At 39.6% G+C, this 20,948-nt stretch overlaps 2 protein-coding genes across 2 annotated transcripts; both read right to left on the bottom strand.

The window, feature by feature from the left end:
- Positions 1 to 457: 457 nt before the first annotated feature.
- On the bottom strand, positions 458 to 10,388 carry LOC112017489 (synaptotagmin-5). The gene is made up of 12 exons (XM_065761965.1): positions 9,955 to 10,388; positions 9,803 to 9,855; positions 9,610 to 9,730; positions 8,491 to 8,612; positions 7,369 to 7,470; positions 6,877 to 6,951; positions 4,516 to 4,595; positions 3,980 to 4,130; positions 3,631 to 3,861; positions 1,936 to 2,232; positions 1,552 to 1,665; positions 458 to 850 (listed from the first exon to the last, which is right to left on the bottom strand). Exons 1-12 carry the CDS (start codon positions 10,160 to 10,162, stop codon positions 704 to 706), a joined length of 1,701 nt encoding a protein of 566 aa, XP_065618037.1. The 5' UTR covers positions 10,163 to 10,388; the 3' UTR covers positions 458 to 703.
- A 1,008-nt stretch (positions 10,389 to 11,396) lies between these two features.
- LOC136062649 (uncharacterized) lies at positions 11,397 to 15,879 on the bottom strand. The gene is made up of 4 exons (XM_065761973.1): positions 15,709 to 15,879; positions 14,281 to 14,370; positions 12,010 to 13,701; positions 11,397 to 11,861 (listed from the first exon to the last, which is right to left on the bottom strand). The coding sequence occupies exons 1-4, from the start codon at positions 15,877 to 15,879 to the stop codon at positions 11,397 to 11,399; spliced, it is 2,418 nt and encodes an 805-aa protein (XP_065618045.1).
- Between the last annotated feature and the right edge of the window lie 5,069 nt (positions 15,880 to 20,948).

Here is a 20,948-nt window from a genome sequence, read left to right as displayed (position 1 = left end):
ATACCTAATGGCTTTAGAAGATTTTAAGGAAAAATCTCTAAAATATATCTATATATATATATATATATAAATACAAAATTCAGCACAAAATTCAAATATCAACACAAAATGGATTACAACGGTAGATCAAGTTATCAAACAATGCATCCAAAATAGTATTTCAGCTAAATAGGTCATTCCTATTGAACTAGAAACATAACGATACCACTGGGAAATTATTCATAAAATCAGATGGCTAAGCCAGTCACCTCGAGGCCTGTCATGATATTGTAAAGGGATTTCAAAGAAAAAAAGATGTACACCATTTTTTGTAGCTTTTAAACCTATCCACAACATCCAACTGAGGTTCAGCCTTTAACAGGATGAAAATTTCAGGTGCCAAATACCAACGTCAATGAACGCATCAGCAAATATCAGATGTGAGTGAAACAAAAGGTACCGCTATGTAACAATCTCATGCAACAATTTTAGCTCTTTTCTTTCAACCCACACGGTGTATTTTCTTCAAAACTTCACTACTTACATTCAGCCTTAAGTTATGAAACAATTATGTACAATGCTCTACTTTTTACTTGAAAATACATGGTGCAAGGTTTATTAATTAATTAATTTGTGTCAGTGTCAGCAATGTTCTTGTATAAATTTCGCAGGCTGCAATGTTCTTGACTTAAGGAGTTACTGTCAGCAGCAGAACAAAAAACACTCAAGTGTCACGGTAAATTGGCTGTGGCATCCACTTGAGGTGCAAATTCAATTTTCCTGATTTTGCTTCATCTAGCTGGAAGCATTCTTTGTATTCCCCTTCCAAAATAACCCTTGTTAGGGTCAAGATGCATCTCCCCATATAATCCTGCATGATTTAAAAATAAGTGTTAGTACACTTATTATAAACGCATCCAGATTAAAACATTGTAAGCTGCAAATTTTAACACTAGCTATGTTTGAACGCATTCACGTTTTCACAACTTCAAAACCAGAAATCAATGGGAAGTTCTAATTTTAAACAACCGTTTTAATGGTTTATATAGCCTAGAAATATATCCAAGCAATCCAATTATATAAATACACAAAGACATGCATACATGGAAACTTTTTTCTTTTCTTTTCTTTTTTTTTTTGGTAGGATACTGAAACATACACATGCATATGTGCAGTTGTCAAATGATTTCTATTCTTCCTAATATTCAAATAGGTACCATTAAACTACAGTACTTGACACAAAACTCATCAATCAGCATAATTAGGTCTACTGATCCAGTTTAGATGCTGCCAACGTTTAAGAAAGATCAAATCACATGATCCTAAATAAACAAGTATAGACAGTTACTTCAATACATTGTTTAAATCCAAATCTCACTCTGATGGAATGTTCAACATCAGAAAGATAGCCCCTTCAAAAGCTGCCAACATGTTTAGGTAGAATTTCCAATCCACAGGCCCCATACAAGGGCCAGAGTCAAAAAGCATGCTTTGCACTTACAGTAATCAGAAGAACATCCATATGAAACATACAAAAATTATTGAAGAAATAAATTGCAAAACATTTTATACCTTTCCAAATGTGTCGTGGTCCCAGACTTCAAGGATTAACATATCATGTAATCCATCCTCAACAACAAAGTCGAAAGTTTGATTCCAAACAGGATTTAAGCACTCATTCACAACCTGCGTGACAAAATAAAAATAAATCATTTAAGGATCAAGTGAATTTATAAACTGTCTAATTAGAGATGACTGCACTCCACCCACAAGAATCTAAGAGTAACTACTGGACATGCAAGGGGCAAGGTGTCTCCCCAACCCCCACACACAATAGACAACAAATGAAGGGAGAAAGAAGAAAGAAGGCATGAAATGCCATGCAGTTTGATCTACAAACAGGGCTTCCTAAGGATTTCCAATCTGTGAGAAAAATTTAAGCAACCAAGACGTTACCCTAGTTTTGTTTCTAATATCTGATTTCTTCATGGTGAGTACAACATAGGGATCAGCCTTCCCCATGAGATCCACAGCAGGCAAGTCTTCAGCAGATATCACAGTAACAGAAAGTACTCCTCTAATAATAACCTCCCTTTTCTTCTGTATGGCAGCTTTCTCATTTTCATGAAATTCTATTCCATTCACCCCACTTTTGAAAACCTTCTCCAAGGAGGTCATTGAAAAATCCTGGGTAAAAGGGTTGGTAAATCCATTCTCCATGCCAGAAGGACAGTACAAAAGCTCCAATTGCACCTAAAGTACAAAGAAGAAATAAAGTTAATATGCTTAATATCCATATTGCAGAAGAAAAAAGAATGCCAAGTTAACAATGGGAAAACTTACAAAATAGTGCTAGTTTCAATCTAGTTTGAGATCTACTGTTCTAAATTCATATCCCATAAAAATCATTCTCAAAAAATTATTTAAGCATTATGAGCTCTGTATATTCTTAATTAATAATGCTCCAGCAAAAGTGCCCAACTCACTCAACTACAGACCAAAAGTTGTCCACATGATAGTCAAATGTATGGGGTTGTGAAGGTCAGTTTCTATGATTTCTAACTGGGGCTCTCTTTAAGGGAGAGAGACAGAGAGAGTATACAAATATCCTCTTCAGATAAGAAACCTGTTCTTTAAAACTTCACCGGTGTGGCTTGTTGGTCAATCTATAATTCGCTTCTTTTCTTTCAAAATAAATTTTTTCCAGAAATTATACCTCTCAATTGAATATAGATTTAAGTTTAAATAAATACTTCTTTGCAACACTAATTGATAAGAAACCTTATATCTTAAGCTTTAAATAAATGATTCACCAAAACATTTTGAAGGCAAAAAACTTTAAATTATTATCGGCAGATAGTTCACTACCAGATAAAAGAGGTAGAGAAAGGGTTGGGGAGAAAATGGCTGTTTTGACAATGTAGCTATTAATATGGATAAGACAATATTGGGCCTTATAAATCTCATCAGTGCCAACTCATATAAACCAGTAGCCCTGGTAGCATTGGGGTAACACTGTCATCCAAGTTGTGGATCCAATTCCACAAGCACCATTAAAAAAGCTCTTGAAACTATAAAGCAGCTCCAAATATTTTCTAGATATTAAGTCAGTCATTGTCAATTCATAGAGTACCCCAGTTCTTAATAGAGGCAAAGAAATCAACATAAGATTCAATCAAAAGACATGACTTTCCAATTGTATAAGAGCATAATATAAAAAGGACTTGAGCGATAGAAGAGATCCCAACAAGTTCATTTTAGAATTCACACCCTCAAGGCAATTCCACAACTCCGCCTGTATCTATGCTTAGTGTCATATATTTTGTTCACAGTCGGTCCCAAGCCCGATAAAGGAGTGTTAGTCACTCTCTTATGAATGGATCCACTTTCAAGGCAACCAAGCAGGTGTCCTTTCAGCTGTGTTACAACATTGACAAGTCATGGGTTCTTCAAGCAGGTACAGCTAGAACTAGAATAAGTAAAGTTAAGATTGTAGAGGTTAGGTATTATAGCACGTTTCAGTTTGGTACAGGTTGCAATCTCTCAAAAATAAGTAAAGTTAAGATTTTCCAACTGAAAAAAAAAAGGGTAGAATTACCCACAATCAATCACAATAATAAATAATCCAAAGGAAGGACTTTGTGCTTTCACCTGCCCCCTATTTTTATTATCTCTCTGGACTTCCAAATCTTTAACAAGCTTCAACCACACATCCTTAACTTTACCAGGCTGAAGATCACGCAGCAGCACTTGAGCACACCCTATGAGTTCAGATCCCTGTAACCCCTCATCATCGTAAACTTTTACCACCAAATGTTGAGTGGATGCATCTTCAACAACAAATTCGAAGTGTTCATTCCAGATTGGATTTAGATCATTGTTCTGAAGAAACAATGTAGGATTTCTGTCAAACCCAAGTGAAAAACAAAAACAAAAACAAAAACAAAAACAAATAAAAAAAAAAAAAAAAACCCAGAAATAAGGAAAAAGCAGAACTTACAATTGTTTTGCTGGTTTTCATTCTGTCAGGTAAAGGCCGTACATATAACACAGCGAAGGGATCTGACTTTCCAATGATATCTTTATTTGTTAGCTCCTTTGCTTGCACAAGCTTCACCTCTAATATCCCGACAGGCTTTAATTCCAGGTCACTAAACGACAATAAACACCAATAATTAAACCAAATGAAATCACAATACAAATCAATTAGCAAAGAACACTACATCTCTCTCTCGCTCTCTCTCAACACCTTCATTTAGTCACTCAGGGCACATATGAAATGCCGCTGATTAATTATGATAATGATCATCAATGAGCAAAGACCACCACCAGCATCCCATGTGTGTGCGCGCACGTGTGTGTAAAGATTAAGCCATTGGGAGGCACCAGCAATCAGCATGCCTTTTCATGCATTTGGTATGCACAATGATGCCAATGGTAACAACAAGAATGATAGCATTTTTTTTGGATCGAGTTACAAAAATAATAGCAATTTTCTAAAGTTTAGTTCATATCGTTCTCTATATGCAGTTTTACCTATAATCCCCAGGCAAAATAGGTATAACTTTCCGTGCAGGCCACATAATAGAATCTTCTATAGCATCTCGTATTGTACCCTGTATAGACATTTATACCTCAGAGTTATACAGGGGATTTATAATAATGCAAATCGTGACAACATTTAAAATAGGATACACCTCCTCATAGTGCAGAAAGACTAAAACTGAGCGTGTTGCATTAATTTTGCAAAAAGAATGTACCATGCCGACCATGATTTCTTTTTCTTTTTATAATTCAACTGTTACAACAAGTGGGGGAGGGGGGATTTGAACCTTGGTTCTCATTATAAAGGAGGCCAAGCAATGCCATTGACACAGGCAAACATTAATTGGCACCAGTAAACATTTAAATGCATACATATACTAAACAAATAAAATATGATATTCATTTCATCAACTAATTCCTCCAATGGAACAAACAAAGTTCAAATATTCGTAAATTTGACACTTCAATATAAACCCAATAAACAAGAGCTGATCTTTTGCTCACCAGTCATCAGACATACAAAACTCAGCCCAGACTTTTAAAACATAACGCTAGGAGAGCCCACCTAAATATCTTTCTGATTTTTCTGTAAACAACTGAATAAATCCCAAACCACATTAAGCTTGAGTACATATAGTCAAGTAGAGTATGAAATATGCTATCATTTTTATGAATCACCAATTTGAGACCATACACGTTTTCTTATTGCATGACTCTACTTGCAAGGATGTATTGAACAAAGCCTAATATCCACATGTCAAACCACAAGAATTGGTGGAGACTGAGGTTGTGGGTTCAAAACTCATAAGGTGTGTGTTTTATGTGTAACATCAAGAAGAACAAAACTGTCCCAAAACTTTAGGGCTAGCTATGGATCCTCAACAAATCAATCAACGTCTACAACTTGTACTCTTATCCACCATTTTGTCCTATACAAAACCATACTTTTTGTTATCTCATTAACTAAAATGTCATTTTTATCACTTCTGCTAATGTTATTTTAGGTCTTCCTCTGCCCATTTGCATTCTCTCAACCTGAATCAAATCACTCTTCTCATTGGTGCGCTAATTACCCTTCTTTGCACATGGCCAAACCATCTTAAGCAACTCCTACATCTTTTAATCAAAATTAGCCACCCTCATTTTTTTTTTTTTTTAAATTCTTCACTTCATATCCTATATTTCCATTTATTCATCTTAACATTCTCATTTTAACTATTCTTATTCTATGAACAATGTGCTTCTTAATAACCCAAAATTCAGTACCATATAACATTGTTGGTCAGTTGGTCTTACAAAATTCTTGTAAAACTTTTCCTTTAACTTAATATGTATTCTACAATCACAAAGTTACTACAAAATACTCTCAATGCGCCTTTCCAATTCATCCACCCCACCCTTATCCTATAATTTACATCTCTTCAGTCTCTCCATCCTTATGAATTATTGATCCAAGATATCAAAAGCACAAACTCGTTGGTATCTTTTGAAAATCAAGTTTTAAAACCCTTCATCTTTATTTCTCTTTATACTAAACTAAAACTCCATATATTCTGTTTCAGACCTACTTAATCTAAAGCATCCCTTTAGATTTCTATCTTGGCTTTAACTTGAAGTCTAGTTTCATCCACTAAAACTATCCACGTAGCAAAAGCATACACGAAGTGACTTAATCTTGAATTAATCTAGTGAGTTCATCCATAACCAGTGCAAAGAGATATAGACTTAAAAATTGATCCTTAATGCAAACCTGTTGTAATAAAAAACTCACTTATGATGCCTCCACTTGTTCTTATATTAGTTACAACTCTATCACACATATCATTACTAAACTCCTTTCTTTTCTAAAACCCATCACATAACCTAAGGTATTCTATCATATGTTATTCTAAATCAACAAAAACCTTGCATAGATCTTTACAGACTTCTCTATATTTCCCCATTAGATATCTAAGTAAGAAAATTGCTTCCATGGTAGACCTTTTTGGCATAAAACCAAATTGATTATCCAATGTTGTTGTTTCGTATCTAAACCTATATCCAATCACCTTCTCTCAAAGTTTCATAGTGCGACTCGGCATGTCATGTACAAATTAACATTATCAAAATTTCAAAAACCTCATTTTGAGATCAAGGCACCTCAATTTTTAAGTCACCGTAACAGCATTTTTTTTTCTTTAAAAAAAATGCTTACAAATTTTGGTGTCTAACTGGACCAACCAGACTTAAATATGACAGGCCTAAAAGTAAGGTTCAAAACTCATACCACTCAGATAAGATCTTAGTGTCCAATAACAAAAATACAATAAAGAAAAATTGAAAGAGCAGTGACGTGATGGAATTTGCTCAAACCTCTATTGCACCATAGAGCCCAGGAATTGTTGATATGTCGCCCCCAATAAGTTTAAGTGTAAAATCCATATTTTTCTGCACAAGAAAAATTAAATGTTTACAAATCATGTGTTGCTTGTGGGTGTATGTGCATACACTTCTGTGAGGTTGGGGGAGAAGAGAAAGATGAATATTTCCTTGACCCTGTAATAGCTAATTAAAACACTGCCAAAGACTATCCCCCAAATCCCTCTCCCTCCAAAAAAAGAGAAAAAAAAAATCCAAATGAAAAACTGTTGAGCTGAATATACAACCCACAGACAGGATACCTGCCCACTTCCATCATTAAAGATCTACATGTGTGTGTGTGTGTGTGTCTAGACTAGAGGCATGCACGTGCTTACACTAGTGTACATCTGCATTTCCATAAAACTCTCTTTTGATGTGATAGATGTGTGCATATAACTTACCTATTTCCAATATCAAGGATGGCTTTAAAAGTAGATACAGTACCTTTTGTTTTAGAGAACAACAAACAGCTCCAAAGCATGGAAACTCATCAACCAGCGGCTTAAAAATCAGCCTGAAAACCCCAGTAAATCCAATATCTTTGACCTAAGCAGAGGAAAAAATATTAAAAATCAAATTAAAGCATTCAAAGAGGACGCTACATATAAACATTATTGGTGTACTCCAATAAGTAAACCAATTTCAAAACATTACAAAGAGCCTTTAGTGACAAGAATCCCACTTAATCTCTTTGCAGATTCACACATGAAAGAGGGGGAAAATCATTTTTAAGGTTACCCATTGGGTTGAATGGGAATTTTCAGAGAAAGTCATGCTTCCCAGAAAAGATAAAGTTTCTAATGAACTTTGCAAGAACAAATGTGGTGGAAGCTGCATGAAATAGAGCCACAATATTTTGCACTTTCTCACCATGTGCAAATTGGAGATATCTCAATCTACATTAAAAACAATGGTTGTAAAATACATGCTCAAGCTCATCCCCAACAGCTCTCTCCCCCCACCCCCCCTTTCCAAAAAAAAATTAAAAATAAAACACAGACATGTAAAGAGATTACTTGTTGCTTACATGAGTAACCAAATGAAAAGATGCAGATTTCAATGCAACAAGAAATTAGCAAAACATTTGACAGAAAAAATAAATTTACAGGATAAAGTAGATATTTAAATCATTCTGCATCTGAATATTCTGGTTTAAGTTATATCAGTTCAATTGAGTTATCTTCCAAACAATAAGAATATATAAAAAGAACCCAAAAACATATTTAGGCAAATAATTAAATCGTGGGACAGGAACCTTGAAAAGCTTTGCATGGTCACCATTCACATGATAAAGATGTGATTGGCCAGGTAAGAACGAGTTTGACAAAATTCTCAGACAATGGGCTAAAATATAGGTATAACAGTCCTACAGTTGGATAGGAAAGGCAGACTTCTGATAGTAGTGATATGGAGATCAAATCCCAGAATGATCTCTAAGCTTAACAATCAATAACATTAGGATTCAGGAATACAATCATAGACAATATGAGACATTCATTGGACCACTCAAAATCAACCAGTCAGTTACAAGTGAGAAAAGCAAGTAGGCAGTAACGTTTACATTACCTGCACTGGAAGTGCTAAACCAACTCTAGTTTTAATATCAAGTATTATACTAGGATTCCCATCCCAGTTCATTTCCAACTCCATGGTGATACCATTTTCTCCATTTTCAATAATAGAAACTCCTAAAGAATAACATCAATCAGTAAGAACCTCAAGATAAATATTTAACTTTCAATCACAGTATTACCTAAGCAAAATTAAAGACGATAGGCATAAATTTTTTTTTTTTTTAACCTCAAATGGGCTTACAGTATTACCTAAGCAAAATTAAAGACGATAGGCATAAATTTTTTTTTTTTTTTAACCTCAAATGGGCTGTCAATCATTTTAATTGATCCCACCCCCCAAAAAGAAAAAGTTGAAAAAAGCAAAACAGAAAGTAAAGATGTGGCGAATTTGCACATATTAAACTCAGGACCAAGTTTGGCTATAAATTTGGTTGTAGCCTTACGTGGACAACCAACAATAAGAAGACGACATGTGTTCCTATCATGTGCATTGAGACTCACTTAAGATGATTGTATATTTTGTATACAATCACATAAGTGTGCACATAAAAGGAGCACATGTCATCTTCCTATTATTAGTTCGTTTAGTTGTAGCCTTATGCTGCAACCAAATTTGTAACCAACGGCTAGAACTCCCACTAAAAAAATTAAAATGACTACATATTTTGAAAATCTAATAGTTAGATTGCATGTTCTTTATGTTGTTAACATATATGTCAAATTTCATGCCAATGAGATGTTATTTACCATTCGATTATTTTTTATGCATAATTTAAGACTACAAAAACTTGAAATTTAAGCATTTGATTGATGACATAGCTATTAATCTTTGATTTTCTAGAAATTTTGCAAGCATGATGATATAAAAAGAAAATATAATCCAACAGTGAATTTGTAAAAATTCACATCCAATAAGAAGATATTGATAAGAATTGTAGCCAAATTTTGCCCTTAATAATCACACAACCAATTTAGATGATGACTTAATGATCGCATGACAAAAAAACACACACATAAATAGCCAGATAAACCGCCATGCAATTAGTTGAAAGGAAAACACTATTAGTAACTCACACTGACCAAAAGAAACGAACCCAGATAACAAAATCACCTGTAAACTGAGGTGCAACAGCACCAAGAGTGAACTTGGAAAATTTGAGGGAAGACAATATAGCGGGTCTGTATTGTTCCAGCACCGGCTCCACCGATGCCTTAATCAGCTCAGACGCTGCCTACAACACCAATTAACTCACTCTTATCACCTTTCACCAACTCAAAATGAAGAAAATCAAGCAAAAAAATACCTCATTAACATAGGGCCAGATCTTTGTAAGATGAACATTAAGCCAATTCAACTGTAACAACAAACAAGAACAACTATATCAGTCTCCTTTATTATATAATCTATACAATCATTATTAGAGAGAGAGAGTGTGTGAAAATAGAAGACTCAACTTCTGGCGCTGAGAGAAGACGAGCCAGGAAGGGTAGTACTCAGGAGTGAAAATCTTTCTAGAATCTTCGACTGTCATCTTAGAAAAAGCAGCTACGATAGTAGCAAGCTCCGACCGCCGCTTAGACCGGGCATTCTCGGACTTCACAAGTCCCACGATTATCGCCAGCCCCACTGCTATTCCTAGTATCAGTCCCATAAAGAAACCCATCTTCTTCTTCTTCTTCTTCTTCTTTTTGAATTTTGGGTTTGAAGTGAAGAAGTAAGTAGTAGAGTAGTTCGATGAGTCTGGGGATGAGATGAGATACAGAGATTAATGCCGATTTTGAATTTCTCAACGTTGTTGTTTATCTCTCTAGATTTGTTGGGCGGAAAAAACGCTGTGAAGTGTGAACCTTTTCTCTTCTTCTTTTTTTCTTTTTTTTTTTTTGAGTAAATTAATTTTTTCTTTTTGGGTCCACTTTTTTGCTGCTTTTTAATTGTGTCCAGGCCTCCGAAACTACAGGACAAAAAAAGGTGTTTGCCGACAAAATATATATAAAAAATTAAATCAATAAAAGGAGTTTTCATTTAATTTTTAAAAAAAAGTAAAAATAAAACAAAACAAAATTTGGGCATATGGCGAAATTTTTGGATGTCGACTTGTAAAAAGATTGAAATTTTAGGTGGCCAATTCCCCAGGGAATTTTAACAAGTCAGGTCAGGTCATTGTATTGGAGTGGATTTGAATCATTGATTTTGAATTTGAGTTTTGAAGAAAGATAGACTTTATCGGTTACCAGGTAAGGTTCCAACTTCCATCACTACCACCACCTAACTTGAGCCCCACTTTAGGCTCAATGTCGGCCACATCGACCAATTTCTTGATTTGCTACCGTGGAGAATGGTATGGTAGTTCGTACTGTTTTATATGATATTTGTTAAGATCAAGAGTTTGAGTAGTTTGAGTTGTAGCACTACAACAAATATGTTGTATTCATAACAATAGATCCGTCAAATCTCTAATAATACATGTGGTATTATCATAATGTAATATGTGGTTGATGAGTTTATGCTAAAGATTAGAGACTTTAATTTTTTTTATTTAGCAAAAAAGAAAAATACTCAAACTAAATTTTAGTTTGAGATCTGCTATAAATGGTTTTTTTTTTTTTTTTTTTTGGGTGAGGTGGGAGTTAGGACCGTTAGGTTTAAAGGTTGACTATTTGATTTGATTGATTTTTTTTTTTTGAGACAAAGGTAAGCGAAATATTATTAAGAAAAACCAAAACTAAAAAAAAAACCACAAGTTCAAGGCAAATCCGAATGGAAAACATCTTCCACATCCTCAGGCAGAGATTCTACCCATACATCAGTATCTGCAGATAAAACTACTTTTTTAGCTAAACAGTGAGCTAACCTATTCCCTCACGCTAAACATGCTGAAACAAACAGCTCCTCAACGTTCATCCAATTCGCTTAGATTCATCAATAATGTGACCAAACAAAGTACAGCATCGACCAAAGCCCTTCAAGGCAGCAATAACCCGACTACAATCACCTTCAATAATCACTCGAAACACACACAACTCTGCAGCAAACATCACTGCCCTCCGAGCCGCCAAAGCTTCAGCCATTTCAACAGACTGAACCGAGCCAATATTCTGCCGCAAAGCTCCAATAATCTGCCCAGCACAGTCACGAACAACTACACCAACACCTGCTGACCCAGTTTCTGCAAAGAAAGTTGCGTCGAAGTTCACTTTGTAATGGTCCTGAGGGGGAGGAAACCAATGCACCAGGGACCGACGCACTGGCGCACTCTGCATTTGAGGATTAACTTCCCAAAACTCATCAACCAAGCCCCGAGCCCGATCACCCAGTTCATGTAGCGGCCACACTGACTGACGCTCTCTCAACCTGTTACGGAACTGCCACAAACAACGCCACAGTAGCAAAAAGCGCAACATGATAGCAAGAACCATGATTAAACAAAAACTCCAACAGCTCCAAAAACGTCCTGCACTTTGCCTGAACCAAAAACAAAAAACCCAGATCCGTCATCCAAACCGAACGAACTTGATCACAAAGCCACAACGCATGCATCACTGATTCTGAATGATCACCACAGCCATCACAAACATTACCAACAGGGATATGTCGAGCCACCAAGTTCTGTTTTGTGGGCAAAGAGTCCTTTGCAGCACGCCACAAGAAATGTCTAATTTTATAAGGAACCCGGACCTTCCAGATTTTCTTCCACATGGAACCATCACCAGTAGGAGCAGAAGAACTTGGTAGCGACTGGTTCTCATTATCAACAAGCATTCTATATGCACTCCTTACACTATAATGACCCTCATCAGTCAATGGCCAGATCAAAATATCCTCCTCCCCATCTGCACAGACCTGGATTTTGCGCACCATATCCGCTTCCCATGGTAAAAAACAGCTTGCCAAACGCCCTGGGTCCCAAGTCCGTGTACCAGGTAGGAACAGATCACACACCCTACTAACCTCATTATTGGCGTTGGGTGAAATAATTTTACTATGGTTGAGATCAGGCAGCCACCTATGATGCCAAACATCTATCATTTGTCCACTACCTACCCTCCATATCGCACCTTTCTCAATGACACCACGTGCATTCAAACTACTCCGCCATGCATAAGAACACTTAGGGTGAATTAGGGCATCAAGAATATTACCATTTGGAAAATACTTAACACTGAAGACTTTAAAGAGAAGTGTATCTCGGTGATGAAGAAAACGCCAAACCTGTTTAGCCAATAAAGCCTGATTGAACTTCTGAAGATCCCGAAACCCCATGCCACCAATTGATTTAGAAGAACATAAAGAGCTCCATTTAACCCAATGAATTTTTCTCACATGCCCACTACCCGACCAGAATTTTCGTATCATGGCTTCAATATCTTTGCAAAGACCCACCGGAAGCTTGAAGACGCTCATGGAATAAACCGGGATAGATTGGACCACTGCCTTAATCATGACTTCCCTCCCTGCTTGAGACAACAACTTTTCTTTCCACCCCTGCATTCGGCCCCAAATCCTCTCTTTGATCTGAGTAAAACATGCATTCCTATCCCGACCAACAAAGGAGGGCAACCCCAAATATTTCTCATAATGTCTGATGACCGGAACACTAAAGGCCACTTTTAGAGCTTCCTGAGAAGCTTCATCTGTATTCCTGCTGAAAAAGAGAGTAGTCTTCTCCTTATTGATCATTTGACCAGAAGCTGTCTCATAAATGGCAAGCAATTCTTGAATTTTATTACACTCCTCAAGAGTAGATCTACAAAAAATTAAACAATCATCTGCAAAAAACAGGTGTGCTAGTTTAGGCCCATTTCTACAAAGAGAGAAACCATTAATCACTCCTTCATCTGCAGCATTTCGTAAGAGAGCATTTAACCCTTCAGCACAAAAGAGGAACAAATAAGGGGAGAGAGGATCCCCTTGTCGTAAGCCACGGGAGGGAACAATCACAGCCTTTGGTTCACCATTCACAAGAATAGAGTATGACACAGTAGTAATACACTCCATAATCAAAGCCACCCATGTATCCGAAAAACCCATCTTTAGGAGAATTTTTTCAAGAAAAACCCACTCCACCCTATCATAAGCCTTGCTCATATCCAATTTCATAGCCATAAAACCTTTCTTGCCTGAACAACTATTCTTCATATGATGCAAAGACTCAAAAGCAATTAAAATATTATCAGTAATCAAACGATCAGCAATAAAAGCACTCTAGGTCTCAGAAATAATAGAATTAAGCAGAGGCTTGAGACGGTTTGCTATCGCCTTACTAATAATCTTATAAATCACATTACAAAGGCCTATAGGATGAAAATCGGAAACCCTTTCGGGGTTTTGGACCCATAGTAGAAATGATTTGATTGATTTTGACATCATACAGGGTAGGCATGCGAATTAGTCTAAAGGTAATTAACACTAGAAATTATTTAAAAAAAATGCGAATTAGTGCCAGTTTTAGCTGTTTAAACCCCCCCCCCCTTTTTTTTAATTAAGATTCACAAAATGTTCTACAGTTGTCAATGTGACAAGCTGACAGGTTGTTAATTTATCAATAATTAAAAAGCTATATATCATTAAGGAAAATACTAACGAGTGCCCTTAGGGTACTGATTAATAATTCATTTAAAGAAAGTTTTTATGGGAAATGAAAAAAATAATTAATATTTTGACTGCTTTTTTCATTTTTCATAAAAGTGATATCAAAGTCTTCCTAAAATGAATTATTAATGAGTGCCCTAATGGCCCTAATGGCACTCATTAGCATGACCTTATATATTTAAACACACCGACCCTTGAATTCAAAAAATCACCATGACGAAGTTCCACTTGTACCTCCTGAAATCTCATCTCCAAGCCCAAATTGGGAGCCCAATATGTAAGCTGGATCAAACAGGAATAGAAGACAATTAAAAGAATTTACATATTATCAATCCGCTAATGGTTTAAATTCCTTTGCCTTCCTCTTATTCTATTTATATTTAACTCTAGGATCGAATCTCCATATTTGTGCTTAGTAACAAAAAAATAATTTACATATTAAATAGTTTTTTTGAGGGGATTGTGGGGCCTGAAAGTCTGGTAGCCTCGGCCCATTTTACATCCAACCCAAGGCCCATGTCGAGGAGGGAGAATCTCCTGAGGACGTTGTTTAAAGGCCTGAGCTGTAAGGACCCCCACCGAGGTTGACCCTGTCCTCGGTGGACCGAGGCCAACACCAAGTGGAGGAACAAGCCCAGGACAGGTTGTCACCTCCACAATAAATGCGCTCACCTAACCCTCTAACCGCACTAATGGAGATGTGACTCCTGGACAGGGCAACCTTGGCCACTGCAAATCACATGAGTACTGATAATACAGCTGATGGGACGGACGATCAGGAGGGAAGCGCATGGATGATCAACAGGTGGAAGAAAGAGATGGTAAGAAGAGGACTATATAAGGGGAACCAACAAAACAGTTAAAGAAGGGGGGAGAAAAAAAGAGGAAAGGATGGGACCTCTGTCAAGATCCTCGGATCGGTGTCGAGGAGAGACCTTGAGGAGTAACTTTGGCACGCCGGCCTTCAACGGGTGTGAATCCTGTTTTAGGCATTGTCCGTTTGTTAGGGCCTAGTTCTTGAACCCACTCTCTAAAAATATATTGTTTGGGCTTATTGGGTCATTTTCCTTTTGATTTACGAGGGCCTTTCCAAATTGATTCCTTGCAATTGGCGCCGTCTGTGGGAAGAACTAGGGCGTTAGCAGGCGCAACGGCTAGCAATTTCCATCGTTGGGGGCTTGTGCAAGGTTGGGTAGTTTTTCGTCACCACCGACGACACTGACCCCGACTTAAAATAATAAAAAAATAATAAATAAAAAAAGAACGAAGTAACAACCAACAATAACACTTTTGCACAAGATATGATCGTTGCAAGAAAGTAAAAGATTCAAAGAATAGGAGAAGGAAACAAACATCACAACGTTTTATTAATCGAAAAGTAAATACAAGATACAAATAGAGGCTCAGACAGGCTTGTTTTAAAGCTGATTCTACAAACAGAGACCCGGACGGGCCTGTTTTAAAACTAACTTTAGGGAAGGGGGCTGAGGCAAGCTTGTTTTAAGGCTGCCAACAACCCCCGGGCCAGTGCGGATGGTGCCGACGAGAAAAGAGAAGCAGATGCATGGGCGCCTGACGACCCCTCCCCATGATGTTCCCTTGATTCTTTCCCAGCCCCACAGTGGTTGGCTGTTGCAGACGGCAACACCCGGGCACCGGACATGACGTAATCTTGCGAGCCTCCACCGACGAATAGGCCAGGCGCGAGTCACTGCCCGTCTGAAGGGCAGGCATGGGTGCGCCCCAGAGAAGAGCATTATGTACTTCAGGGACCTCCCTCCTGACTGCCATGCACGACACCATCAGGATAACGCCAAAACTCTGCCGTGTAGGAAGTCTGACGCGGTCTACAGCCACAACGACTCTCGGCCGAGGAAGGAGGACCTTTGGCCTGTGTGCCCTCACTCCTATCCAAGGCCGCCCTATTTCTCTAAACTCTTATCACAATCCTGGCAGGGTTATTGAAGGGGCTCAGAGAGCTGAAGGGACGTGTTTCCTGTTTTGTTAGAGGGTTCATGGAGTGTGGAAGGACGTTTCTCCCCAGAGATCCTTATATAGAAGGTGGAGGTTGGTGGGAATTGATCCACACAGAATTCAAAAAAAGGGTTATCAACGGCATTAATCCTGACCAAATTCCAAGGAGGCCATAGACCGCTGGATCTGCATCAATCCACGAGGATATTAATGAGAGCGCGTCTCGCGCATCGAAACGTCAGGGGTGAAACGCGAACAGTCAGGGGACGCCTCGTAATCGAGGAGGGCGGAAACTTAAACTGAAGGCAGGGTTACTGCCACGCGTGAGGTTAAAAGTCTGAACCACCCCTGCCTAGGGCACCGCGGGGTCAAGGATCCGGCCCTAGGATGGCCCACTTTCGGTGAAGCAGGGCCGAGGCCGTCATCATGCCAAAAGTAAGATTCCAAGCGCTGAGGACAAACCCCTTCATCCTATACAGAAGTGTTAGATTGAATCAAGGCCTTGCATGGTCCTCGGACTCAAGCCTATGGAAAAACTAACCACTCAAATATACCTGGGTTTAGACTGAACCAAGGTATTGTACGGTCCAAGGACTCAAACCTATGGGAAAACTAGCTACTTACAGAAGAACAGAAATGTTAGACTGAACCAAGGCCTTGCATGGTCCTCGGACTCAAGCCTATGGGAAAACTAACCACTCAAATATACCTGGGTACTAGACTAAACCAAGGTCTTGCATGGTCCAAGGACTCAAACCTATGGGAAAACTAGTTACTTACAGAAGAACAGAAGTGTTAGACTAAACTAAGGCCTTGCATGGTCCTCAGACTCAAGCCTATGGGAAAACTAACCACTCAAATATACCTGGGTACTAGACTGAACTAAGGTATTGCATGGTCCAAGGACTCAAACCTATGAGGAAACTAGCTACTTACAGAAAAATAGAAGTGTTAGACTGAACCAAGGTCTTGCATGGTCCTCAGACTCAAGCCTATGGGAAAACTAACCACTCAAATATACCTGGATACTAGACTGAACCAAGGTATTGCATGGTCCAAGGACTCAAACCTATGGAGAAACTAGCTACTTACAGAAGAACAGAAGTATTAGACTGAACCAAGGCCTTGCATGGTCCTCGAACTCAAGCCTATGGGAAAACTAACCACTCAAATATACCTGGGTACTAAACTGAACCAAGGTATTGCATAGTCCAAGGACTTAAACCTATGGGGAAACTAGCTACTTACAGAAGAACAGAAGTGTTAGACTAAACCAAGGCCTTGCATGGTCCTCGGACTCAAGCCTATGGGAAAACTAACCACTCAAATATACCTGGGTACTAGACTAAACCAAGGTATTGCATGGTCCAATGACTCAAACTTATGGGGAAACTAATTACTTACAGAAGAACAGAAGTGTTAGACTGAACCAAGGTCTTGCATGGTCCTCGGACTCAAGCCTATGGGAAAACTAACCATTCAAATATACCTGGGTACTAGACTGAACCAAGGTATTGCATGGTCCAAGGACTCAAACCTATGGGGAAACTAGCTACTTACAGAAGAACAGAAGTGTTAGACTGAACTAAGGCCTAGCATGGTCCTCAGACTCAAGTCTATAGGAAAACTAACCACTCAAATATACCTGGGTACTAGACTGAACCAAGGTATTGCATGGTCCAAGGACTCAAACCTATAGGGAAACTAGCTACTTACAGAAGAACAGAAGTGTTAGACTGAACCAAGGCCTTGCATGGTCCTCGAACTTAAGCCTATGGAAAAACTAACCACTTAAATATACATGGGTACTAGACTAAACCAAGGTATTGCATGGTCCAAGGACTCAAACCTATGGGCAAACTAGCTACTTACAAAAGAACAGAAGTGTTAGACTGAACCAAGGCCTTGCATGGTCCTCGGATTCAAGCCTGTGGGAAAACTAACCACTCAAATATACCTGGGTACTAGATTGAACCAAGGTATTGCATGGTCTAAGGACTCAAACCTATGGGGAAACTAGTTACTTACAGAAGAACAAAAGTGTTAGACTGAACTAAGGCCTTGCATGGTCCTCGGACTCAAGCCTATGGGAAAACTAACCACTCAAATATACCTGGGTACTAGACTAAACTAAGGTATTGCATGGTCCAAGGACTCAAACTTATAGGGAAACTAGCTACTTACAGAAGAACAGAAGTGTTAAACTGAACCAAGGCCTTGCATGGTCCTCAAACTCAAGCCTATGGGAAAACTAACCACTCAAATATACTTGAGTACTAGACTGAACCAAGGTATTGCATGGTCCAAGGACTCAAACCTATGGTGAAACTAGCTACTTACAGAAGAACAGAAGTGTTAGATTGAACCAAGGCCTTGCATGGTCCTCGGACTCAAGCCTATGGGAAAACTAACCACTCAAATATACCTGGGTACTAGACTGAACCAAGGTCTTGCATGGTCCAAGGACTCAAACCTAGGGGAAAGCTAACTACTTGCAGAAGAACAAAAGCGTCAGATAGAACCGAGTTGTGGTATGGTCCTCGGATTCAAACTTGAGGGAAAGCTAATTGTCTCACGAGACTAAGTCCAGAACAGAACCAAGGTATTAAGCGAAACATTAAAGTATAACAAGTAAAAGGAAGTATCAATCAAAGAACTAAAAGCGAACTACTGAATATGTATTGCAAATAGAAAGTATGCAATTCCGTTACAATGTCGCCAAGGCAAAAAGCAAAATGAAATGAAAAAGAAAACAAATAGGAGTGTCCATGCCATCAAAACGGGGTAGTTTAACGAGATGGCTTACTCCCCCAACTCGGTGGACAGCTTGTCTTGAGGACCCTGTTGGACGACTTTGACTCACACTTCGGGACCCTGCCTCCGAGAGGCTACTTCAGAGGACCCTTCCATGGCAGGAGGGATCTGAGGGACAACGAGTGTGGCTTGGGGGTCAACAGGAGGCTTCACCACACCCTGTGGCACTTCTTGACCGTCAGTTCCTGCCCCCTCTAACGCTCTATGGAGCTCAGCCTACTCGACAGGTTTGTCAGTTGAAGATGTGTCCTCAGCAGTTTTAGTCTGACTTTCACCTGCCATTGGCAAAGCGGACTCCGCCTCAGAAGTAACGGGGATAACCTTGCGAATTGTAGGGGGGTAATACACTCTCTCTGCTCTCCTAAGGTCAGACGAGGCATCAACCCCTGCTTGGTTGAGGGCTTCATTCCAGGTCTGGGAACAGAAGCGCCTGCACACTTCAGGAACTTGAGCCTTAAGGGTAGCTTCAGTTTTAGCTACCCCCTTAGCAAAGGCCTCTTCCTCCGCTTGTTCTACGGAATGCTCGGTGTCTATTCTCGCAAACACGGCTACTTCTTTGGCCCTCACAACCTCGCCCCTACGTACTCGGCAATACCTTTCGCCCCAACCGCCTTGGCCAACTTTTGCTTCAGGTCGGCGATGTCCTCTTGAGCAGCCCGCAGTTGGCCCTCGACGTCCTGCAAACGTTTCGTCTGGTCCTTAGCCTGTTTTATAGCGGCGGCTAGGTCAGAGGCCGCGCTATCTCTAGCCTTTGTCATCTCCTCCAAATTTTCAATCGCCTTCTTGAGATCTGCCTCAGATCTTTTAAGGGTACTCACAGCCTTTAGGAACTTGTTGCGCTCCTGCCCCAGAGCGTTACTCTAGATGTCGGCCTCCTCGTCCAGCCTAAAAACCGCCTGGATAGTCCGCCAACCAAAACAAATACGCCATTAAGGGGAACGGAGGTGCTAGGCAATAAAATTTAAACAAAATAAACAAGTACCAGAGGTCCTACCATGCCCAGGTATCTCTTAAGGTTGTAGGCAACCTCTTGCCCCCTCACGCTCCCAAGCTCAGCCATCTCGACAGGGAGGAGAAGGGATCTCTCCAGGGCATCGGCTACGCGAGCCCCCTCGCCTCCTCGAAAATCCCGGAGGGTAGCGTCATCCATCAAAGGTTGTCCATGGAGCATGGCAGCGGGCAGCCAGGCCTGGGGCTTGGACTGCTAAACGATTTCTTTTTCTTTACGCTGACCACCAAGCCTCAATGGTTTAGAAGGTCGGCAGGCTTCACCTTCCTCTGGAGAAGAATGGGATATGCCCCATCCACTGGGTCTTTGCCCTTGGAAGGCCTTTTTCTTTTTGGATCGGAGGATTCAAGTCGAGAGTCCGAGATTGGCGGAATGAAGGACGACCTGGTCTGCGTAGGCGAAGGCTTGGCCAGAGGTAGAGGAGGTTTGGGCTGTGACTCCCTCGGCACACCTTTCCCAAACTTGCCCTCAAGCAGGTCAAGAAGGCTGGTTTGGGGCTGTCTCTTGGAACCCATCTCCGTCTAAGTATCAACTCTTGGGGGCTGAAGATCGGCTTCAGACAAATGGGGGTCCCCCAAATCACCAGAGGGATCCTCAGACTGATCGGCTCGGTCAAATGCACCAAATTCGTCCTCAGACGAGCTTAGTTCGACCACTTCTCCTCCCTTCTCCGAACTCCCTTCCTCGGCCTCTGCTGATTGGTGGGATGAGGAAGAACCTGCCGACGAGACGCCCTTCGGAATAGAAGTTCCTTCGAAAAATGAAAACCCATCCTCTACCACAGTGATTTGCCTAAGCCGAGGATCACGAGCCCTAATAACGTGTTTCGGGATCGAAAATGACTTCTAGGCCAGATTACATCCGAGGATTTTATGGCAGCTCACACCTGGTTATCGGTCTTGTTCAGAAAGAGCTCCGCCCTAAGAACGGCTTCCAAGTCCTGCTTGTTGACCAGGTGAAAATGACGCGCGAAGGCGTGGGGATCTGCAAAAAGAGAAACAAAACTCCTGTGATCAATCAAACAAAGAAGATATACGACAAAGAAAAAAGAAAAGAAGTTAGA

Source organism: Quercus suber, unplaced genomic scaffold (assembly GCF_002906115.3).
Source record: "Quercus suber isolate HL8 unplaced genomic scaffold, Cork oak 2.0 scaffold_436, whole genome shotgun sequence".
In the NCBI taxonomy this organism is placed as follows: domain Eukaryota; kingdom Viridiplantae; phylum Streptophyta; class Magnoliopsida; order Fagales; family Fagaceae; genus Quercus; species Quercus suber.
Note: the sequence above shows the minus strand (reverse complement) of the source record. Positions and strands in the feature narration are given on the sequence as shown.